Source organism: Triturus cristatus, chromosome 8, assembly GCF_964204655.1.
Source record: "Triturus cristatus chromosome 8, aTriCri1.1, whole genome shotgun sequence".
In the NCBI taxonomy this organism is placed as follows: domain Eukaryota; kingdom Metazoa; phylum Chordata; class Amphibia; order Caudata; family Salamandridae; genus Triturus; species Triturus cristatus.
Genome location: NC_140591.1, coordinates 35,308,529 through 35,334,479, shown reverse-complemented (window position 1 = coordinate 35,334,479; position 25,951 = coordinate 35,308,529). Strand labels below are relative to the sequence as shown.

The following is a 25,951-nucleotide window of genomic DNA, read 5'->3' as shown; positions in this document are numbered from 1 at the left end:
GGTACGACCAGAATGCCACTCTGGTAGAGCTTCAGCCTGGGCAGAAAGTATGGGTCTTGGCCCCCGTGGAGCCATGTGCGCTCCAGGATAAGTGGACAGGTCCCTTTGAGGTGGTGGAGCGCAAGAGTCCTGTTACCTACGTGGTGGACCTGAAGTCTCCTAGGAACCCCTTACGGGTCCTACATGTCAACCGCCTCAAGCCCCACTTGGAGAGGTCCCAAGTGGGCATGCTCTTGGCAACAGATGCGGGGATGGAAGAGGAGACAGAACCTCTTCCTGACCTCCTGTCAGCCAAGGAGCAAGATGGGTCAGTGGATGGTGTCATCCTCTCTTCCACCCTGACCCCTGAGCAACAGAATGATTGTCGCCAGTTGCTGGGACAATTTTCTGATCTGTTTTCCCTGGTCCCTGGTGTCACTGATTGGTGCGTCCATGATGTGGACACTGGGGATAGCCCACCTGTGCGGCACAAGGCCTACAGGGTGACTGACAGGGTGAGGACATGCATCAAGGAGGAGGTCTCCAAGATGTTTGCACTCGGGGTCATTGAGTCTTCTAGCAGTCCTTGGGCCAGCCCCGTGGTCTTGGTCCCAAAGGCTGCAGCGCCAGGAGCCCCACCCGAACTCCGGTTCTGTGTGGACTACAGAGGACTCAATTCAGTCACTAGGACTGACGCACACCCCATCCCCAGAGCTGATGAGCTCATCGATCGGCTAGGGGCTGCCAACTACCTCAGCACGTTTGATCTAACGTCTGGGTATTGGCAGCTCGCCTTGACCGAGGGGGCCAAAGAGAGGTCAGCATTTTCCACCCCAGATGGGCACTACCAGTTCCGGGTTATGCCATTTGGGATGAAGAATGCCCCTGCCACCTTCCAGAGATTGGTCAACCAGGTGTTGGCTGGGCTGGATTCGTTCAGTGCAGCCTACCTGGATGACATCGCCGTGTTCAGCTCCACGTGGGAGGAACACTTGCGTCACCTCTGGGAAGTGTTGATGGCGCTGCGTAAGGCAGGCCTCACGATCAAGGCGAGTAAGTGCCAGATCGGGCAGGGTTCCGTGGTGTACTTGGGACACCAAGTTGGGAGTGGCCAGGTGGCACCCCTTCAGCCCAAGATAGAAACCATCCTGAATTGGGAGGCGCCCAAAACCCAGACAGAGGTGAGAGCCTTCCTAGGTCTCACCGGGTACTACAGGAGGTTTGTCAAGGGGTATGGCAACATGGTTGCCCCCTTGACAGCGCTGACTTCGAAGAAGCAGCCCAGGAAGGTGATCTGGACTGACACCTGTCAGAAAGCTTTCGAGGCTTTGAAAACTGCTATGTGCACGGCGCCCGTGCTCTTGGCTCCCAACTTCTCCAAAGAGTTTATCGTTCAGACAGACGCTTCAGAGCATGGTGTGGGGGCTGTTCTTTCACAGATTAATGAGGAGGGCCTAGATCAACCCGTAGCCTTTCTTAGCAGGAGGTTACTTCCACGGGAACAGAGGTGGAGTGCTATTGAGCGTGAGGCATTTGCTGTGGTCTGGGCGCTGAAGAAGCTAAGACCCTACTTGTTTGGGTCTCACTTCCGGGTTCAGACGGACCACAGGCCCCTCAGATGGTTGATGCATATGAGGGGTGAGAATCCAAAGCTGTTGAGGTGGTCCATTTCCCTACAGGGGATGGATTTCACGGTGGAACATCGCCCTGGTACGGATCACGCCAATGCTGACGGTCTGTCCAGATTTTTCCGCCTTAGTGATGAGGAACTCCCTGGGGTAGGGTAGTTCTCCCCACTTTTCAGCTGGAGGGGACACGTGTTAGACCTGGCACCTTGGCGTGAGTCTCCCTTCCTCTTTTTGTCGCTGTGCCTCATGTGATTTTATGGTGTTGGCCGCTCAGCGCGCTGTGCCACTGCCAAGCAGTGTCGCGGTGCGAGTGCTCCCTTGTAAATTGTATATGTTGGTTGGATTCCCTGATTGGATTGTTTGATTTACTACCAGACCCCAGTAAAGTGCGCCAGGAGCGCCAGGGCATGTAAATGCAAACACCGCTGGTGGGCTTGCAGCACTGGTTGTGCCACCCACAGAAGCGGCCGGTAAAATATGTCTAAGGTCTGCCATCGCAGGACCTGCGTGCAGTCTGGTACTGACACGCTGACTGACAAGTGCCCACACTTGCCGGTCCCTGAAACCTTCCCTTAGCTGCATGTTAGTCACCCCTCTGGTAGGCCCACGGGCAGGGTGCGTTGTGAGCCTAAGGTAGGACAAGCCTGGATGCGTGGCATGTCCTGGTAGTGAATGACCGCCATTTTGTTGTTCACTACTGCAAGGCTACCCTGTTCTCATAGGCCAGCATGGGCGGCTTGGATTGTTACACCCTATGATCCTAACCGACCCAGGGAACATGGTAGAAGATCGAGTTTAGTATGCCTGAACTCGGAATAATAAGGTACATCTTTTCGCAAGGTTTATTTTAATATTCCGGGTTTGCAAATGTCGCTTTTAGAAAGCTGGCCTTTGCTGGCCTAAACATTTCAGCCGCCTCTGCGTGATGTGTATCTGATGTCTGGCTGGTATGAGTGACAGGGCTGGGGGAACCCAGATGGGCAGGGCTAGGTAGCCTGGTGGTGAATAGGACGATCGACAGGTAGATGGGTGGGAGGAGTGCTCCTAGGCTCTGAATAGGACAGTGCTCTGACCCCTCAATGCCGGCTCCGCCCCCTGTGGAGCGTCTGAGAACTCTGCCCTGCACTCTGAAAGAAGAAGCCTGCATCGCGTAAACAAAGTGCTCAGAAACCGGACTGAACTAGGCAAGGGCCCCCCTGGCCTGGGAGAACAAAAGATTTGTGGTATAAATGGAGGAGCCCTGCTCCTGAGAAACTAGATCCGCTTTTGACCAAGAAGAATCTCTGCCTGAGGAGGAGGCACCGGGAAAGCTGTAGGAGGAAGACTGTCCCTATCCTGGGGGATTGGCCTGCAGTGGTGACCTTGCTGCCAAAGGGGAGAAGAGAACCTGTTGCTGAAGACTTTACTTTACTTTTACTTTCAAGACTTGTGCTTTTCCAAAACGATCTCCAAGGGCTTGGAACTGAGCTTGCCCCCTGAACAGAGCCCCAGGACCATTGGGCTCTACCTGATCTTCACTCGCCTGCTGCTGGACGGTGGTGTCCTTTCCCTCGCCGGAGCTGTGACCCTCGTGCCCAGTCCCTCCCTGAGCCGTGACCCGGATTTCCCTGTCATCTGCCGTGTGCTTCCCGGTCGCCGCTTCAGCACGGAGTACGCTGAGGCCTACAGTCACCTTGTGCCCGCCTAAAGAACTTTCCGTAACCAAGAGAACTTTACCGTATTCCTACGAATTGTGGCCCCATCAGTTCAACGTTACTGGGCCTTGTATTTGACTCTGCTGAAACTACATAAAAAGCTTATTTTTATACACTACCTGATTGGTGTCCATTTGTGGTGCATGCAAGGGGTTTACTGTATGTGTAATTGCATTTGCTTAACCGTGTACGCCTGAGACTTAGCCTAGACTGCTCGCGCCACGCACCTAGAGGGTGAGCAGGGGTTATTCTGGGGAGTCATCCTTCGCCCTGACAAGAAGTAAAGGGTCCCTGCTTGTTGTGGGTTCACACCTGCGTCAACCAGAGCCCCCTCATTTCTAACAGTAAGTTTCATCAGTAAGCTTCAGCAGTAAGCTTCAGCAGTAAGTTTCATCAGTAAGTCTTATTGGCGCCGTTGGCTCTGGCGCCCTTGGGGGTTCTGTTCCTTGGGGGGGGGGCAGGTTGAGTTGGTGACTAGCGCCCTTGGGGGTTCTGTTCCTTGGGGGGGGGCAGGTTGAGTTGGTGACTAGTTCGCTCCTAGTCAGGCTTGGCAGGTTGCCCCTGGGTTCCCCTCCCGCTGCGCCAGATCAGTGGGCTAGTACAGGGTCCCTCACTCACTTAAAAGGCAGCACCTAAGCGCTGTCACTTTCAGAGGCATAGGTCCCTGACTAGGCCCTACCGCCTAAAACTCCTGCGTAGGTTCCCCCAGGTCTGCGTCGCCCCAACTGACTAGAAAAAGTTCCCTCCCTCTCTTAAGTAGCCCTAGGTCAGGTGACCAGTCTCTAAGGCGGCAAAAGTAAAATCCCACCTTTCTTCTAGAAGGTTCCAGCACATGCCAGGAGCTTCCCCACTCTAAGTATAAGACAAAAAAGGCGGGCTGGTGTTGCAACATTGTTGTAGGGTCCCAGCCATCTCCTGGCAACTAGGGTGCTACTAGAAAGGCCACTCCGCAGCAGCAGGGGCATGTGGCAGCCATCTTAGGGGAAGGGAGCACCTGCACCTTAACACTGGTTGGCAAAGAAAAGGCGCCCGGAGACCTAAGTCCAACGCAAAAAGGAGGGTGGAAAAATTGAGGCAAGGGCAAAAACACAGGGGAAGACCACCCTAGTGCTGACAGGTCTAACACCCTTGAACAGCAAAGAGTTCTCCGGTTCCTCCTCTGAAGTGTGAACTGATGAGGAGACCCACTCACATACCACTCATGAACCTCTTCTTGCCCCTTTCAGATTAAACTATCAATACCTGTTCATAGACTCCCCCTTCACCTTCAGCACGCGCACATTCATCTTTTTTCAAACACATTTTAGGTTAAGTCTCTGGTTCTCTTGGTTAATCTCTCTCGTACTCATACTCTAATATAGACGGAAGAAATTAACATTCCTAGCTTCTCTGGACTTTGAGTACGGCTTCAAAGGTGAGCGTCTTCCAGAATGCGCAAAATAACACTCATACATGTTTAATACCAGCACCCGGCTACCCTGAGCAAGTGTAGGGAAGAATCCTGTGCCACTCAAAGGGGACACAGAAGGGAGATTGGACCACAAATAATGTGTCTTCTCAAAATAGGGTCAGAGTATATTTGCCAAACCTATTACTTCAGAGTCTGGGGCTTTACAAGCAGCTCTGGATAGAATATCATGAATTATTTTAGTATTTCGTGGTCTGATGAACCAATAGTGGAAGCAATGCATATATACAACTCCAGGAGCATTGTGTGCTGCTCCAGGAGTCCTGCTTTTGGTTCTGGGTGGGCTGAGTACCCCCTAGTTCATGTAAAACTGAAAGTAGCCAATCTCTATGGATCCAGCATGTCAATCCTAGCCATATACCAGTATGGCCATCAAGCTACGATCAGAGGGAGGAATTATGGGACCTTTATCTTTTATCAAAGAATGTGATTTATGTGTGTTTGTAAACAGTCTTGGTGGTCTTGAAGACTGATGCATTCCGTCCCCAGTGTGTTCACTAACATTACAAAATATACTTTCTTTTTTACTTGGATTGTTGGTTTCATTCTGCATTCATCTGCTGCCCACACACTCCCCTTCATGTGCTTGGCCAGAACACTCTTGCAAGTTGAGTTGAGGAGATGACCAAAAGAATCGCTTCTTCTTTTATCTTCCCAGGTGCATGTCTTCAGTTTATGAAGACAAGAATTGGTCCAAAGATGTAAAGAAATGTGAAAGCAAGCTGATCGATTACATCAAAAAGCCTACGCGAAATCGGCTGAGTGTCTGGGAGAAGATCGAAAACGCGCTGGACGAGGGAGTGTGCTCCCTGACAATCCTTTGGAGTTATATCATCGGCAAATATATGATAAAAGAAGTAAGTCATCCCTGGACTCTATAATTATTTAACTTCTAGTTCTGGGATTTTGTTTAATGTATCATTCTGTTCTGCTACAATAACAGACATAGATACCTTCAACGCATTTCAAGCAGCCTGTGTAGGTCATGTACTCTGCTGAGGGCTCCAGTGACTCATTGCTACATGTGTCCTCTGCTGAAGGCTCCAGTGACTGATTGCTACATGTGAACTCTGCTGAGGGCTCTAGTGACTGATTGCTAGATGTGCACTCTGCTGAAGGCTCCAGTGAATGATTGCTACATGTGTACTCTGCTGAGGGCACCACTGACTGATTGCTACATGTGCACTCTGTTAAGGGCTCCATTGACTGATTGCTACATGTGTACTCTGCTGAGGGCTCCAGTGACTCATTGCTACATGTGTACTCTGCTGAAGGCTCTAGAGACTGATTGCTACATGTGTATTCTGCTGAGGGCTACAGTGACTGATTGCTACATGTGTACTCTGCTGAGGGCTCTAGAGACTGATTGCTACATGTGTACTCTGCTGAGGGCTCTAGAGACTGATTGCTACATGTGTAATCTGCTGAGGGCTCTAGAGACTGATTGCTACATGTGTACTCTGCTGAGGGCTCCAGTGACTCATTGCTACATGTGTACTCTGCTGAGGGCTCCAGTGACTCATTGCTACATGTGTACTCTGCTGAGGGCTCTAGAGACTGATTGCTACATGTGTATTCTGCTGAGGGCTACAGTGACTGATTGCTACATGTGTACTCTGCTGAGGGCTCTAGTGACTGATTGCTGCTTGTGTACTCTGCTGAAGGCTCCAGTGACTGATTGCTACATGTGTACTCTGCTGAAGGCTCTAGTGACTGATTGCTACTTGTGTACTCTGCTGAGGGCTCTAGTGACTGACTGCTACATGTGTACTCTGCTGAAGGCTCTAGTGACTGGTTGCTACATGTATACTCTGATGAGGGCCCTAGAGACTGATTGCTACATCTGTACTCTGCTGAAGGCTCCAGTGACTGATTGCTACATGTGTACTCTGCTGAGGGCTCCAGTAACTGATTGCTACATGTGTACTCTGCTGAGGGCTCTAGAGACTGATTGCTACATGTGTACTCTGCAGAGGGTTCCAGTGGCTGATTGCTACATGTGTACTCTGCTGAGGGCTCCAGTGACTGATTGCTACATGTGTACTCTGCTGAGGGCTCTAGAGACTGATTGCTACATGTGTACTCTGCTGAAGGCTCCAGTGACTGATTGCTACATGTGTACTCTGCTGAAGGCTTCAGTGACTGATTGCTACATGTGTACTCTGCTGAGGGCTCCAGTGACTGATTGCTACATGTGTACTCTGCTGAGGGCTCCAGTGACTGATTGCTACATGTGTAATCTGCTGAGGGCTCTAGAGACTGATTGCTACATGTGTACTCTGCTGAAGGCTCTAGTGACTGATTGCTACATGTGTACTATGCTGAGGGCTCCAGTGACTGATTGCTACATGTGTACTCAGCTGAGTGCTCCAGAGACTGATTGCTACATGTGTACTCTGCTGAGGGCTCCAGTGACTGATTGCTACATGTGTACTCTGCTGAGGGCTCTAGAGACTGATTGCTACATGTGTACTCTGCTGAAGGCTCCAGTGACTGATTGCTACATGTGTACTCTGCTGAGGGCTCTAGTGACTGATTGCTACATGTGTACTCTGCTGAGGGCTCCAGTGACTGATTGCTACATGTGAACTCTGCTGAAGGCTCCAGTGAATGATTGCTACATATGCACTCTGCTGAAGGCTCCAGTGAATGATTGCTACATGTGTACTCTGCTGAGGGCACCACTGACTGATTGCTACATGTGCACTCTGTTAAGGGCTCCATTGACTGATTGCTACATGTGTACTCTGCTGAGGGCTCCAGTGACTGATTGCTACATGTGTACTCTGCTGAGAGCTCCAGTGACTGATTGCTGCATGTGTACCCTGCTGAGGGCTCTAGTGACTGATTGCTACATGTGTACTCTGCTGAAGGCTCCAGTGAAGGATTGCTACATGTGTACTCTGCTGAGGGCTCCAGTAACTGATTGCTACATGTGTACTCTGCTGAGGGCTCTAGAGACTGATTGCTACATGTGTACTCTGCAGAGGGTTCCAGTGGCTGATTGCTACATGTGTACTCTGCTGAGGGCTCCAGTGACTGATTGCTACATGTGTACTCTGCTGAGGGCTCTAGTGACTGATTGCTACATGTGTACTCTGCTGAAGGCTCCAGTGACTGATTGCTACATGTGTACTCTGCTGAAGGCTTCTTTTTTTTTTTTTTTAATTTTTTTTTATTGATTTTCACAGCAGCAAGTAAAAGTTGATCAGACACATTATTGTCCCTTTAGTTATACGAAAACATAAATACAACATAACAGGAAAATCAATTTAAGTACAAATTATACTTTAGCATTGTAACCAATCATAAATAGGAGCCCAGAGTTTAGAGCCAAAGTTCCTCTTTTTTGTCCCCTTTAAACGATAAACAGCATTCTCCAGTTGATACATGTTTAGCAATTTAATTTGCCATTGAGAAAATGAAGGGGGATCTGCATCGAGCCAGTGCGAAGTGACACAGTATCTAAAAATAGACATTGATATGAACAGGAATCCCTCTTCAGCACGTGTGAAAGGCCGAGCTGTATTAAATTGAATGCCAAGTATTACAAGATCAGCAGATAATACTAGGGGAATATTCATTATTTTGTTTAAAAACAATTGAACTTCAGATTTAAATTGGGATAGTTTAGGACATAAAAAAAACATGTGAATAGAGTTTGCACCTATACATCCACAGCGATTACATTTATCTCCAGTATTCCCTTTCCATTTTAGTAACTTGGCAGGAGTATAATATAAGTCAAAGGTGCTCATAAAGCTCTGGCTCTTTAGCGATCCATTAATTAATACTTGATTGGACAGTACCAAGGTATCCAATACGTCTATATTTTCAATATCCATCTCTTTTTGCCATTTTGTATTATAAGATACAAGATTATCTTCTAAGCCTTTAATCATTGCTTTATATATCACCCCAATTTTCTTTTGTTTCAAACAACATTCTAATACCTCATGTTTCTTAATTTTATTAGAGTTCACTAAATTCTTTGAGTTTAGGAAACTACGTATTTGAAGGTATTTGAAAAAATCTGATTTGGGTAAATTATACAAATGTTGAAGATGAGAAAATGTTGCAAATTGTTCATTAGGAAAAAAATCCCCAATTTGACGAATATTACAATTTTTCCAACGCTGCATAACACAATCAGAGAAAATTGGTGGCAACGATGGATTATCAAATAAAGGTGTGTAAAAATTAAAGTTACTATCTAGATGAAGTCTACGTTTGCACATTTTCCATAATTGGAAGACTGTAACCATTACCTTGAACCTTGTTTTCTTATAGTAACTTGGTTCTAGAAAACGGACCAGACATCTTTGTGCTTGACTACCAAGAATCATTGTATAAATTGAGGGATATAAGAAATCATCCAAGATTATCTCCTCAAAAATTAAACTGCTCATTATTCTAAGTGATATCGCCATATAGTATAAACGAAAATTAGGGATTCCCCAGCCACCTCGAAGCGAGGGTAAAGTACAGCTAAGTAAAGACTTCCTTGCTACATGTTACTCTGCTGAAGGCTTCAGTGACTGATTGCTACATGTGTACTCTGCTGAGGGCTCCAGTGACTGATTGCTACATGTGTACTCTGCTGAGGGCTCCAGTGACTGATTGCTACATGTGTAATCTGCTGAGGGCTCTAGAGACTGATTGCTACATGTGTACTCTGCTGAAGGCTCTAGTGACTGATTGCTACATGTGTACTATGCTGAGGGCTCCAGTGACTGATTGCTACATGTGTACTCAGCTGAGTGCTCCAGAGACTGATTGCTACATGTGTACTCTGCTGAGGGCTCCAGTGACTGATTGCTACATGTGTACTCTGCTGAGGGCTCTAGAGACTGATTGCTACATGTGTACTCTGCTGAAGGCTCCAGTGACTGATTGCTACATGTGTACTCTGCTGAGGGCTCTAGTGACTGATTGCTACATGTGTACTCTGCTGAGGGCTCCAGTGACTGATTGCTACATGTGAACTCTGCTGAAGGCTCCAGTGAATGATTGCTACATATGCACTCTGCTGAAGGCTCCAGTGAATGATTGCTACATGTGTACTCTGCTGAGGGCACCACTGACTGATTGCTACATGTGCACTCTGTTAAGGGCTCCATTGACTGATTGCTACATGTGTACTCTGCTGAGGGCTCCAGTGACTGATTGCTACATGTGTACTCTGCTGAGAGCTCCAGTGACTGATTGCTGCATGTGTACCCTGCTGAGGGCTCTAGTGACTGATTGCTACATGTGTACTCTGCTGAAGGCTCCAGTGACTGATTGCTACATGTGTACTCAGCTGAAGGCTCAAGTGACTGATTGCTACATGTGTACTCTGCTGAAGGCTCTAGTGACTGATTGCTACATGTGTACTCTGCTGAGGGATCCAGTGACTTATTGCTACATGTTACTCAACTGAAGGTGCCAGTGAATGATTACTACATGTGCACTCTGCTGAAGGCTCTAGTGAATGATTGCTACATGTGCACTTTGCTGAGGGCGCCAGTGAATGATTGCTACATGTGTACTCTGCTGAAGGCTTCAGTGACTGATTACTACATGTGTACTTTGCTGAAGGCTCCAGTGAATGATTGCTACATGTGCACTCTGCTGAGGGCTCCAGTGACTGATTGCTACATGTGTACTCTGCTGAGGGCTACAGTGACTGATTGCTACATGTGTACTCTGCTGAGGGCTCTAGTGACTGATTGCTGCATGTGTACTCTGCTGAAGTGTCCAGTGACTGATTGCTACATGTGTACTCTGCTGAAGGCTCTAGTGACTGATTGCTACATGTGTACTCTGCTGAGGGCTCTAGTGACTGATTGCTACACGTGTACTCTGATGAGGGCCCTAGAGACTGATTGCTACATGTGTACTCTGCTGAGGGCTCCAGCGACTGATTGCTACATGTGTACTCTGCTGAGGGCTCCAGTGACTGATTGCTACATGTGTACTCTGCTGAGGGCTCCAGTGAATGATTGCTACATATGCACTCTGCTGAAGGCTCCAGTGAATGATTGCTACATGTGTACTCTGCTGAGGGCACCAGTGACTGATTGCTACATGTGCACTCTGTTGAGGGCTCCAGTGACTGATTGCTACATGTGTACTCTGCTGAGGGCACCAGTGACTGATTGCTACATGTGCACTCTGTTGAGGGCTCCAGTGACTGATTGCTACATGTGTACTCTGCTGAGGGCTCCAGTGACTGATTGCTGCATGTGTACTCTGCTGAGGGCTCCAGTGAATGATTGCTACATGTGCACTCTGCTGGGGGCTCCAGTGACTGATTGCTACATGAGTACTCTGCTGAGGGCTACAGTGACTGATTGCTACATGTGTACTCTGCTGAGGGCTCTAGTGACTGATTGCTGCATGTGTACTCTGCTGAAGGCTCCAGTGACTGATTGCTACATGTGTACTCTGCTGAAGGCTCTAGTGACTGATTGCTACATGTGTACTCTGCTGAGGGCTCTAGTGACTGATTGCTACACGTGTACTCTGATGAGGGCCCTAGAGACTGATTGCTACATGTGTACTCTGCTGAGGGCTCCAGCGACTGATTGCTACATGTGTACTCTGCTGAGGGCTCCAGTGACTGATTGCTACATGTGTACTCTGCTGAGGGCTCCAGTGAATGATTGCTACATATGCACTCTGCTGAAGGCTCCAGTGAATGATTGCTACATGTGTACTCTGCTGAGGGCACCAGTGACTGATTGCTACATGTGCACTCTGTTGAGGGCTCCAGTGACTGATTGCTACATGTGTACTCTGCTGAGGGCACCAGTGACTGATTGCTACATGTGCACTCTGTTGAGGGCTCCAGTGACTGATTGCTACATGTGTACTCTGCTGAGGGCTCCAGTGACTGATTGCTGCATGTGTACTCTGCTGAGGGCTCCAGTGAATGATTGCTACATGTGCACTCTGCTGGGGGCTCCAGTGACTGATTGCTACATGAGTACTCTGCTGAGGGCTACAGTGACTGATTGCTACATGTGTACTCTGCTGAGGGCTCTAGTGACTGATTGCTGCATGTGTACTCTGCTGAAGGCTCCAGTGACTGATTGCTACATGTGTACTCTGCTGAAAGCTCTAGTGACTGATTGCTACATGTGTACTCTGCTGAGGGCTCTAGTGACTGATTGCTACATGTGTACTCTGCTGAAGGCTCTAGTGACTGATTGCTACATGTGTACTCTGATGAGGGCCCTAGAGACTGATTGCTACATCTGTACTCTGCTGAAGGCTCCAGTGACTGGTTGCTACATGTGTACTCTGCTGAGGGCTCCAGTGACTGATTGCTACATGTGTACTCTGCTGAGGGCTCTAGAGACTGATTGCTACATGTGTACTCTGCTGAAGGCTCCAGTGACTGATTGCTACATGTGTACTCTGCTGAAGGCTTCAGTGACTGATTGCTACATGTGTACTCTGCTGAGGGCTCCAGTGACTGATTGCTACATGTGTACTCTGCTGAGGGCTCCAGTGACTGATTGCTACATGTGTACTCTGCTGAGGGCTCTAGAGACTGATTGCTACATGTGTACTCAGCTGAGTGCTCCAGAGACTGATTGCTACATGTGTACTCTGCTGAGGGCTCCAGTGACTGATTGCTACATGTGAACTCTGCTGAAGGCTCCAGTGAATGATTGCTACATATGCACTCTGCTGAAGGCTCCAGTGAATGATTGCTACATGTGTACTCTGCTGAGGGCACCACTGACTGATTGCTACATGTGCACTCTGTTAAGGGCTCCATTGACTGATTGCTACATGTGTACTCTGCTGAGGGCTCCAGTGACTGATTGCTACATGTGTACTCTGCTGAGAGCTCCAGTGACTGATTGCTGCATGTGTACCCTGCTGAGGGCTCTAGTGACTGATTGCTACATGTGTACTCTGCTGAAGGCTCCAGTGAAGGATTGCTACATGTGTACTCTGCTGAGGGCTCCAGTAACTGATTGCTACATGTGTACTCTGCTGAGGGCTCTAGAGACTGATTGCTACATGTGTACTCTGCAGAGGGTTCCAGTGGCTGATTGCTACATGTGTACTCTGCTGAGGGCTCCAGTGACTGATTGCTACATGTGTACTCTGCTGAGGGCTCTAGTGACTGATTGCTACATGTGTACTCTGCTGAAGGCTCCAGTGACTGATTGCTACATGTGTACTCTGCTGAAGGCTTCTTTTTTTTTTTTTTTTTTTTTTTTTTATTGATTTTCACAGCAGCAAGTAAAAGTTGATCAGACACATTATTGTCCCTTTAGTTATACGAAAACATAAATACAACATAACAGGAAAATCAATTTAAGTACAAATTATACTTTAGCATTGTAACCAATCATAAATAGGAGCCCAGAGTTTAGAGCCAAAGTTCCTCTTTTTTGTCCCCTTTAAACGATAAACAGCATTCTCCAGTTGATACATGTTTAGCAATTTAATTTGCCATTGAGAAAATGAAGGGGGATCTGCATCGAGCCAGTGCGAAGTGACACAGTATCTAAAAATAGACATTGATATGAACAGGAATCCCTCTTCAGCACGTGTGAAAGGCCGAGCTGTATTAAATTGAATGCCAAGTATTACAAGATCAGCAGATAATACTAGGGGAATATTCATTATTTTGTTTAAAAACAATTGAACTTCAGATTTAAATTGGGATAGTTTAGGACATAAAAAAAACATGTGAATAGAGTTTGCACCTATACATCCACAGCGATTACATTTATCTCCAGTATTCCCTTTCCATTTTAGTAACTTGGCAGGAGTATAATATAAGTCAAAGGTGCTCATAAAGCTCTGGCTCTTTAGCGATCCATTAATTAATACTTGATTGGACAGTACCAAGGTATCCAATACGTCTATATTTTCAATATCCATCTCTTTTTGCCATTTTGTATTATAAGATACAAGATTATCTTCTAAGCCTTTAATCATTGCTTTATATATCACCCCAATTTTCTTTTGTTTCAAACAACATTCTAATACCTCATGTTTCTTAATTTTATTAGAGTTCACTAAATTCTTTGAGTTTAGGAAACTACGTATTTGAAGGTATTTGAAAAAATCTGATTTGGGTAAATTATACAAATGTTGAAGATGAGAAAATGTTGCAAATTGTTCATTAGGAAAAAAATCCCCAATTTGACGAATATTACAATTTTTCCAACGCTGCATAACACAATCAGAGAAAATTGGTGGCAACGATGGATTATCAAATAAAGGTGTGTAAAAATTAAAGTTACTATCTAGATGAAGTCTACGTTTGCACATTTTCCATAATTGGAAGACTGTAACCATTACCTTGAACCTTGTTTTCTTATAGTAACTTGGTTCTAGAAAACGGACCAGACATCTTTGTGCTTGACTACCAAGAATCATTGTATAAATTGAGGGATATAAGAAATCATCCAAGATTATCTCCTCAAAAATTAAACTGCTCATTATTCTAAGTGATATCGCCATATAGTATAAACGAAAATTAGGGATTCCCCAGCCACCTCGAAGCGAGGGTAAAGTACAGCTAAGTAAAGACTTCCTTGCTACATGTTACTCTGCTGAAGGCTTCAGTGACTGATTGCTACATGTGTACTCTGCTGAGGGCTCCAGTGACTGATTGCTACATGTGTACTCTGCTGAGGGCTCCAGTGACTGATTGCTACATGTGTAATCTGCTGAGGGCTCTAGAGACTGATTGCTACATGTGTACTCTGCTGAAGGCTCTAGTGACTGATTGCTACATGTGTACTATGCTGAGGGCTCCAGTGACTGATTGCTACATGTGTACTCAGCTGAGTGCTCCAGAGACTGATTGCTACATGTGTACTCTGCTGAGGGCTCCAGTGACTGATTGCTACATGTGTACTCTGCTGAGGGCTCTAGAGACTGATTGCTACATGTGTACTCTGCTGAAGGCTCCAGTGACTGATTGCTACATGTGTACTCTGATGAGGGCTCTAGTGACTGATTGCTACATGTGTACTCTGCTGAGGGCTCCAGTGACTGATTGCTACATGTGAACTCTGCTGAAGGCTCCAGTGAATGATTGCTACATATGCACTCTGCTGAAGGCTCCAGTGAATGATTGCTACATGTGTACTCTGCTGAGGGCACCACTGACTGATTGCTACATGTGCACTCTGTTAAGGGCTCCATTGACTGATTGCTACATGTGTACTCTGCTGAGGGCTCCAGTGACTGATTGCTACATGTGTACTCTGCTGAGAGCTCCAGTGACTGATTGCTGCATGTGTACCCTGCTGAGGGCTCTAGTGACTGATTGCTACATGTGTACTCTGCTGAAGGCTCCAGTGACTGATTGCTACATGTGTACTCAGCTGAAGGCTCAAGTGACTGATTGCTACATGTGTACTCTGCTGAAGGCTCTAGTGACTGATTGCTACATGTGTACTCTGCTGAGGGATCCAGTGACTTATTGCTACATGTTACTCGACTGAAGGTGCCAGTGAATGATTACTACATGTGCACTCTGCTGAAGGCTCTAGTGAATGATTGCTACATGTGCACTTTGCTGAGGGCGCCAGTGAATGATTGCTACATGTGTACTCTGCTGAAGGCTTCAGTGACTGATTACTACATGTGTACTTTGCTGAAGGCTCCAGTGAATGATTGCTACATGTGCACTCTGCTGAGGGCTCCAGTGACTGATTGCTACATGTGTACTCTGCTGAGGGCTACAGTGACTGATTGCTACATGTGTACTCTGCTGAGGGCTCTAGTGACTGATTGCTGCATGTGTACTCTGCTGAAGTGTCCAGTGACTGATTGCTACATGTGTACTCTGCTGAAGGCTCTAGTGACTGATTGCTACATGTGTACTCTGCTGAGGGCTCTAGTGACTGATTGCTACACGTGTACTCTGATGAGGGCCCTAGAGACTGATTGCTACATGTGTACTCTGCTGAGGGCTCCAGCGACTGATTGCTACATGTGTACTCTGCTGAGGGCTCCAGTGACTGATTGCTACATGTGTACTCTGCTGAGGGCTCCAGTGAATGATTGCTACATATGCACTCTGCTGAAGGCTCCAGTGAATGATTGCTACATGTGTACTCTGCTGAGGGCACCAGTGACTGATTGCTACATGTGCACTCTGTTGAGGGCTCCAGTGACTGATTGCTACATGTGTACTCTGCTGAGGGCACCAGTGACTGATTGCTACATGTGCACTCTGTTGAGGGCTCCAGTGACTGATTGCTACATGTGTACTCTGCTGAGGGCTCCAGTGACTGATTGCTACATGTGTACTCTGCTGAGAGCTCCAGTGACTGATTGCTGCATGTGTACTCTGCTGAGGGCTCCAGTGAATGATTGCTACATGTGCACTCTGCTGGGGGCTCCAGTGACTGATTGCTACATGTGTACTCTGCTGAGGGCTCCAGTGACTCATTGCTACATGAGTACTCTGCTGAGGGCTCTAGAGACTGATTGCTACATGTGTATTCTGCTGAGGGCTACAGTGACTGATTGCTACATGTGTACTCTGCTGAGGGCTCTAGTGACTGATTGCTGCATGTGTACTCTGCTGAAGGCTCCAGTGACTGATTGCTACATGTGTACTCTGCTGAAAGCTCTAGTGACTGATTGCTACATGTGTACTCTGCTGAGGGCTCTAGTGACTGATTGCTACATGTGTACTCTGATGAGGGCCCTAGAGACTGATTGCTACATCTGTACTCTGCTGAAGGCTCCAGTGACTGGTTGCTACATGTGTACTCTGCTGAGGGCTCCAGTGACTGATTGCTACATGTGCACTCTGCTGAGGGCTCTAGAGACTGATTGCTACATGTGTACTCTGCTGAAGGCTCCAGTGACTGATTGCTACATGTGTACTCTGCTGAAGGCTTCAGTGACTGATTGCTACATGTGTACTCTGCTGAGGGCTCCAGTGACTGATTGCTACATGTGTACTCTGCTGAGGGCTCCAGTGACTGATTGCTACATGTGTACTCTGCTGAGGGCTCTAGAGACTGATTGCTACATGTGTACTCTGCTGAAGGCTCTAGAGACTGATTGCTACATGTGTACTCTGCTGAGGGCTCCAGTGACTGATTGCTACATGTGTACTCTGCTGAGGGCTCTAGAGACTGATTGCTACATGTGTACTCTGCTGAAGGCTTCAGTGACTGATTGCTACATGTGTACTCTGCTGAGGGCTCCAGTGACTGATTGCTACATGTGTACTCTGCTGAGGGCTCCAGTGACTGATTGCTACATGTGTACTCTGCTGAGGGCTCTAGAGACTGATTGCTACATGTGTACTCTGCTGAGGGCTCTAGCGACTGATTGCTACATGTGTACTCTGCTGAGGGCTCCAGTGACTGATTGCTACATGTGCACTCTGCTGAAGGCTCCAGTGAATGATTGTTACATATGCACTCTGCTGAAGGCTCCAGTGAATGATTGCTACATGTGTACTCTGCTGAGGGCACCAGTGACTGATTGCTACATGTGCACTCTGTTGAGGGCTCCAGTGACTGATTGCTACATGTATACTCTGCTGAGGGCTCCAGTGACTGATTGCTACATGTGTACTCTGCTGAGAGCTCCAGTGACTGATTGCTGCATGTGTACTCTGCTGAGGGCTCTAGTGACTGATTGCTACATGTGTACTCTGCTGAAGGCTCCAGTGAATGATTGCTACATGTGTACTCTGCTGAGGGATCCAGTGACTTATTGCTACATGTTACTCTACTGAAGGTGCCAGTGAGTGATTGATACATGTGCACTCTGCTGAAGGCTCTAGTGAATGATTGCTACATGTGCACTCTGCTGAGGGCGCCAGTGAATGATTGCTACATGTGTACTCTGCTGAAGGCTTCAGTGACTTATTACTACATGTGTACTCTGCTGAAGGCTCCAGTGAATGATTGCTACATGTGCACTCTGCTGAGGGCTCCAGTGACTGATTGCTACATGTGTACTCTGCTGAGGGCTCCAGTGACTCATTGCTACATGTGTACTCTGCTGAGGGCTCTAGAGACTGATTGCTACATGTGTATTCTGCTGAGGGCTACAGTGACTGATTGCTACATGTGTAGTCTGCTGAGGGCTCTAGTGACTGATTGCTGCATGTGTACTCTGCTGAAGGCTCCAGTGACTGATTGCTACATGTGTACTCTGCTGAAGGCTCTAGTGACTGATTGCTACATGTGTACTCTGCTGAGGGCTCTAGTGACTGATTGCTACATGTGTACTCTGCTGAAGGCTCTAGTGACTGATTGCTACATGTGTACTCTGATGAGAGCCCTAGAGACTGATTGCTACATCTGTACTCTGCTGAAGGCTCCAGTGACTGGTTGCTACATGTGTACTCTGCTGAGGGCTCCAGTGACTGATTGCTACATGTGTACTCTGCTGAGGGCTCTAGAGACTGATTGCTACATGTGTACTCTGCTGAAGGCTCCAGTGACTGATTGCTACATGTGTACTCTGCTGAAGGCTTCAGTGACTGATTGCTACATGTGTACTCTGCTGAGGGCTCCAGTGACTGATTGCTACATGTGTACTCTGCTGAGGGCTCCAGTGACTGATTGCTACATGTGTACTCTGCTGAGGGCTCTAGAGACTGATTGCTACATGTGTACTCTGCTGAAGGCTCTAGAGACTGATTGCTACATGTGTACTCTGCTGAGGGCTCCAGTGACTGATTGCTACATGTGTACTCTGCTGAGGGCTCTAGAGACTGATTGCTACATGTGTACTCTGCTGAAGGCTTCAGTGACTGATTGCTACATGTGTACTCTGCTGAGGGCTCCAGTGACTGATTGCTACATGTGTACTCTGCTGAGGGCTCCAGTGACTGATTGCTACATGTGTACTCTGCTGAGGGCTCTAGAGACTGATTGCTACATGTGTACTCTGCTGAGGGCTCTAGCGACTGATTGCTACATGTGTACTCTGCTGAGGGCTCCAGTGACTGATTGCTACATGTGCACTCTGCTGAAGGCTCCAGTGAATGATTGTTACATATGCACTCTGCTGAAGGCTCCAGTGAATGATTGCTACATGTGTACTCTGCTGAGGGCACCAGTGACTGATTGCTACATGTGCACTCTGTTGAGGGCTCCAGTGACTGATTGCTACATGTATACTCTGCTGAGGGCTCCAGTGACTGATTGCTACATGTGTACTCTGCTGAGAGCTCCAGTGACTGATTGCTGCATGTGTACTCTGCTGAGGGCTCTAGTGACTGATTGCTACATGTGTACTCTGCTGAAGGCTCCAGTGAATGATTGCTACATGTGTACTCTGCTGAGGGATCCAGTGACTTATTGCTACATGTTACTCTACTGAAGGTGCCAGTGAGTGATTGATACATGTGCACTCTGCTGAAGGCTCTAGTGAATGATTGCTACATGTGCACTCTGCTGAGGGCGCCAGTGAATGATTGCTACATGTGTACTCTGCTGAAGGCTTCAGTGACTTATTACTACATGTGTACTCTGCTGAAGGCTCCAGTGAATGATTGCTACATGTGCACTCTGCTGAGGGCTCCAGTGACTGATTGCTACATGTGTACTCTGCTGAGGGCTCCAGTGACTCATTGCTACATGTGTACTCTGCTGAGGGCTCTAGAGACTGATTGCTACATGTGTATTCTGCTGAGGGCTACAGTGACTGATTGCTACATGTGTAGTCTGCTGAGGGCTCTAGTGACTGATTGCTGCATGTGTACTCTGCTGAAGGCTCCAGTGACTGATTGCTACATGTGTACTCTGCTGAAGGCTCTAGTGACTGATTGCTACATGTGTACTCTGCTGAGGGCTCTAGTGACTGATTGCTACATGTGTACTCTGCTGAAGGCTCTAGTGACTGATTGCTACATGTGTACTCTGATGAGAGCCCTAGAGACTGATTGCTACATCTGTACTCTGCTGAAGGCTCCAGTGACTGGTTGCTACATGTGTACTCTGCTGAGGGCTCCAGTGACTGATTGCTACATGTGTACTCTGCTGAGGGCTCTAGAGACTGATTGCTACATGTGTACTCTGCAGAGGGTTCCAGTGGCTGATTGCTACATGTGTACTCTGCTGAGGGCTCCAGTGACTGATTGCTACATGTGTACTCTGCTGAGTGCTCTAGAGACTGATTGCTACATGTGTACTCTGCTGAAGGCTCCAGTGACTGATTGCTACATGTGTACTCTGCTGAAGGCTTCAGTGACTGATTGCTACATGTGTACTCAGCTGAAGGCTCTAGTGACTGATTGCTACATGTGTACTCTGCTGAAGGCTCTAGTGACTGATTGCTACATGTGTACTCTGCTGAGGGCTCCAGTGACTGATTGCTACATGTGTACTCTGCTGAGGGCTCCAGTGACTGATTGCTACATGTGTACTCTGCTGAGGGCTCCAGTGACTGATTGCTACATGTGTAATCTGCTGAGGGCTCTAGAGACTGATTGCTACATGTGTACTCTGCTGAAGGCTCTAGTGACTGATTGCTACATGTGTACTATGCTGAGGGCTCCAGTGACTGATTGCTACATGTGTACTCAGCTGAGTGCTCCAGAGACTGATTGCTACATGTGTACTCTGCTGAGGGCTCCAGTGACTGATTGCTACATGTGTACTCTGCTGAGGGCTCTAGAGACTGATTGCTACATGTGTACTCTGCTGAAGACTCCAGTGACTGATTGCTACATGTGTACTCTGCTGAGGCCTCTAGTGACTGATTGCTACATGTGTACTCTGCTGAGGGCTCCAGTGACTGATTGCTACATGTGAACTCTGCTGAAGGCTCCAGTGAATGATTGCTACATATGCACTCTGCTGAAGGCTCCAGTGAATGATTGCTACATGTGTACTCTGCTGAGGGCACCACTGACTGATTGCTACATGTGCACTCTGTTAAGGGCTCCATTGACTGATTGCTACATGTGTACTCTGCTGAGGGCTCCAGTGACTGATTGCTACATGTGTACTCTGCTGAGAGCTCCAGTGACTGATTGCTGCATGTGTACCCTGCTGAGGGCTCTAGTGACTGATTGCTACATGTGTACTCTGCTGAAGGCTCCAGTGAAGGATTGCTACATGTGTACTCTGCTGAGGGATCCAGTGACTTATTGCTACATGTTACTCGACTGAAGGTGCCAGTGAATGATTACTACATGTGCACTCTGCTGAAGGCTCTAGTGAATAATTGCTACATGTGCACTCTGCTGAGGGCGCCAGTGAATGATTGCTACATGTGTACTCTGCTGAAGGCTTCAGTGACTGATTACTACATGTGTACTTTGCTGAAGGCTCCAGTGAATGATTGCTACATGTGCACTCTGCTGAGGGCTCCAGTGACTGATTGCTACATGTGTACTCTGCTCAGGGCTACAGTGACTGATTGCTACATGTGTACTCTGCTGAGGGCTCTAGTGACTGATTGCTGCATGTGTACTCTGCTGAAGTGTCCAGTGACTGATTGCTACATGTGTACTCTGCTGAAGGCTCTAGTGACTGATTGCTACATGTGTACTCTGCTGAGGGCTCTAGTGACTGATTGCTACATGTGTACTCTGCTGAAGGCTCTAGTGACTGATTGCTACACGTGTACTCTGATGAGGACCCTAGAGACTGATTGCTACATGTGTACTCTGCTGAGGGCTCCAGCGACTGATTGCTACATGTGTACTCTGCTGAGGGCTCCAGTGACTGATTGCTACATGTGTACTCTGCTGAGGGCTCCAGTGACTGATTGCTACATGTGTACTCTGCTGAGGGCTCCAGTGACTGATTGCTACATGCGTAATTGGCTGAGGGCTCTAGAGACTGATTGCTACATGTGTACTCTGCTGAAGGCTCTAGTGACTGATTGCACATGTGTATTCTGCTGAGGGCTCCAGTGACTGATTGCTACATGTGTACTCAGCTGAGGGCTCTAGAGACTGATTGCTACATGTGTACTCTGCTGAGGGCTCCAGTGACTGATTGCTACATGTGTACTCTGCTGAGGGCTCTAGAGACTGATTGCTACATGTGTACTCTGCTGAAGGCTCCAGTGACTGATTGCTACATGTGTACTCTGCTGAGGGCTCTAGTGACTGATTGCTACATGTGTACTCTGCTGACGGCTCCAGTGACTGATTGCTACATGTGCACTCTGCTGAAGGCTCCAGTGAATGATTGCTACATATGCACTCTGCTGAAGGCTCCAGTGAATGATTGCTACATGTGTACTCTGCTGAGGGCACCAGTGACTGATTGCTACATGTGCACTCTGTTGAGGGCTCCAGTGACTGATTGCTACATGTGTACTCTGCTGAGGGCTCCAGTGACTGATTGCTACATGTGTACTCTGCTGAGAGCTCCAGTGACTGATTGCTGCATGTGTACTCTGCTGAGGGCTCCAGTGAATGATTGCTACATGTGCACTCTGCTGGGGGCTCCAGTGACTGATTGCTACATGTGTACTCTGCTGAGGGCTCTAGTGACTGATTGCTGCATGTGTACTCTGCTGAAGTGTCCAGTGACTGATTGCTACATGTGTACTCTGCTGAAGGCTCTAGTGACTGATTGCTACATGTGTACTCTGCTGAGGGCTCTAGTGACTGATTGCTACATGTGTACTCTGCTGAAGGCTCTAGAGACTGATTGCTACATGTGTACTCTGCTGAGGGCTCCAGTGACTGATTGCTACATGTGTACTCTGCTGAGGGCTCTAGAGACTGATTGCTACATGTGTACTCTGCTGAAGGCTTCAGTGACTGATTGCTACATGTGTACTCTGCTGAGGGCTCCAGTGACTGATTGCTACATGTGTACTCTGCTGAGGGCTCCAGTGACTGATTGCTACATGTGTACTCTGCTGAGGGCTCTAGAGACTGATTGCTACATGTGTACTCTGCTGAGGGCTCTAGCGACTGATTGCTACATGTGTACTCTGCTGAGGGCTCCAGTGACTGATTGCTACATGTGCACTCTGCTGAAGGCTCCAGTGAATGATTGTTACATATGCACTCTGCTGAAGGCTCCAGTGAATGATTGCTACATGTGTACTCTGCTGAGGGCACCAGTGACTGATTGCTACATGTGCACTCTGTTGAGGGCTCCAGTGACTGATTGCTACATGTATACTCTGCTGAGGGCTCCAGTGACTGATTGCTACATGTGTACTCTGCTGAGAGCTCCAGTGACTGATTGCTGCATGTGTACTCTGCTGAGGGCTCTAGTGACTGATTGCTACATGTGTACTCTGCTGAAGGCTCCAGTGAATGATTGCTACATGTGTACTCTGCTGAGGGATCCAGTGACTTATTGCTACATGTTACTCTACTGAAGGTGCCAGTGAGTGATTGATACATGTGCACTCTGCTGAAGGCTCTAGTGAATGATTGCTACATGTGCACTCTGCTGAGGGCGCCAGTGAATGATTGCTACATGTGTACTCTGCTGAAGGCTTCAGTGACTTATTACTACATGTGTACTCTGCTGAAGGCTCCAGTGAATGATTGCTACATGTGCACTCTGCTGAGGGCTCCAGTGACTGATTGCTACATGTGTACTCTGCTGAGGGCTCCAGTGACTCATTGCTACATGTGTACTCTGCTGAGGGCTCTAGAGACTGATTGCTACATGTGTATTCTGCTGAGGGCTACAGTGACTGATTGCTACATGTGTAGTCTGCTGAGGGCTCTAGTGACTGATTGCTGCATGTGTACTCTGCTGAAGGCTCCAGTGACTGATTGCTACATGTGTACTCTGCTGAAGGCTCTAGTGACTGATTGCTACATGTGTACTCTGCTGAGGGCTCTAGTGACTGATTGCTACATGTGTACTCTGCTGAAGGCTCTAGTGACTGATTGCTACATGTGTACTCTGATGAGAGCCCTAGAGACTGATTGCTACACCTGTACTCTGCTGAAGGCTCCAGTGACTGGTTGCTACATGTGTACTCTGCTGAGGGCTCCAGTGACTGATTGCTACATGTGTACTCTGCTGAGGGCTCTAGAGACTGATTGCTACATGTGTACTCTGCAGAGGGTTCCAGTGGCTGATTGCTACATGTGTACTCTGCTGAGGGCTCCAGTGACTGATTGCTACATGTGTACTCTGCTGAGTGCTCTAGAGACTGATTGCTACATGTGTACTCTGCTGAAGGCTCCAGTGACTGATTGCTACATGTGTACTCTGCTGAAGGCTTCAGTGACTGATTGCTACATGTGTACTCAGCTGAAGGCTCTAGTGACTGATTGCTACATGTGTACTCTGCTGAAGGCTCTAGTGACTGATTGCTACATGTGTACTCTGCTGAGGGCTCCAGTGACTGATTGCTACATGTGTACTCTGCTGAGGGCTCCAGTGACTGATTGCTACATGTGTACTCTGCTGAGGGCTCCAGTGACTGATTGCTACATGTGTAATCTGCTGAGGGCTCTAGAGACTGATTGCTACATGTGTACTCTGCTGAAGGCTCTAGTGACTGATTGCTACATGTGTACTATGCTGAGGGCTCCAGTGACTGATTGCTACATGTGTACTCAGCTGAGTGCTCCAGAGACTGATTCCTACATGTGTACTCTGCTGAGGGCTCCAGTGACTGATTGCTACAGATGTACTCTGCTGAGGGCTCTAGAGACTGATTGCTACATGTGTACTCTGCTGAAGGCTCCAGTGACTGATTGCTACATGTGTACTCTGCTGAGGCCTCTAGTGACTGATTGCTACATGTGTACTCTGCTGAGGGCTCCAGTGACTGATTGCTACATGTGAACTCTGCTGAGGGCACCACTGACTGATTGCTACATGTGCACTCTGTTAAGGGCTCCATTGACTGATTGCTACATGTGTACTCTGCTGAGGGCTCCAGTGACTGATTGCTACATGTGTACTCTGCTGAGAGCTCCAGTGACTGATTGCTGCATGTGTACCCTGCTGAGGGCTCTAGTGACTGATTGCTACATGTGTACTCTGCTGAAGGCTCCAGTGAAGGATTGCTACATGTGTACTCTGCTGAGGGATCCAGTGACTTATTGCTACATGTTACTCGACTGAAGGTGCCAGTGAATGATTACTACATGTGCACTCTGCTGAAGGCTCTAGTGAATGATTGCTACATGTGCACTCTGCTGAGGGCGCCAGTGAATGATTGCTACATGTGTACTCTGCTGAAGGCTTCAGTGACTGATTACTACATGTGTACTTTGCTGAAGGCTCCAGTGAATGATTGCTACATGTGCACTCTGCTGAGGGCTCCAGTGACTGATTGCTACATGTGTACTCTGCTGAGGGCTACAGTGACTGATTGCTACATGTGTACTCTGCTGAGGGCTCTAGTGACTGATTGCTGCATGTGTACTCTGCTGAAGTGTCCAGTGACTGATTGCTACATGTGTACTCTGCTGAAGGCTCTAGTGACTGATTGCTACATGTGTACTCTGCTGAGGGCTCTAGTGACTGATTGCTACATGTGTACTCTGCTGAAGGCTCTAGTGACTGATTGCTACACGTGTACTCTGATGAGGGCCCTAGAGACTGATTGCTACATGTGTACTCTGCTGAGGGCTCCAGCGACTGATTGCTACATGTGCACTCTGCTGAGGGCTCCAGTGACTGATTGCTACATGTGTACTCTGCTGAGGGCTCCAGTGACTGATTGCTACATGTGTACTCTGCTGAGGGCTCCAGTGACTGATTGCTACATGTGTAATTGGCTGAGGGCTCTAGAGACTGATTGCTACATGTGTACTCTGCTGAAGGCTCTAGTGACTGATTGCACATGTGTATTCTGCTGAGGGCTCCAGTGACTGATTGCTACATGTGTACTCAGCTGAGGGCTCTAGAGACTGATTGCTACATGTGTACTCTGCTGAGGGCTCCAGTGACTGATTGCTACATGTGTACTCTGCTGAGGGCTCTAGAGACTGATTGCTACATGTGTACTCTGCTGAAGGCTCCAGTGACTGATTGCTACATGTGTACTCTGCTGAGGGCTCTAGTGACTGATTGCTACATGTGTACTCTGCTGAGGGCTCCAGTGACTGATTGCTACATGTGCACTCTGCTGAAGGCTCCAGTGAATGATTGCTACATATGCACTCTGCTGAAGGCTCCAGTGAATGATTGCTACATGTGTACTCTGCTGAGGGCACCAGTGACTGATTGCTACATGTGCACTCTGTTGAGGGCTCCAGTGACTGATTGCTACATGTGTACTCT

At 47.8% G+C, this 25,951-nt stretch overlaps 1 protein-coding gene across 1 annotated transcript in view; it reads left to right on the top strand.

The window, feature by feature from the left end:
- Window positions 1–25,951, top strand: part of LOC146799897 (cytosolic phospholipase A2 gamma-like) — a 668,494-nt gene that overhangs the window by 213,190 nt on the left and 429,353 nt on the right. Inside the window, exon 5 of the mRNA XM_085620828.1 lies at window positions 5,428–5,626. Coding sequence (XP_085476954.1) covers window positions 5,428–5,626 — 199 coding nt within the window. The remainder of the gene's footprint in view (window positions 1–5,427; window positions 5,627–25,951) is intronic.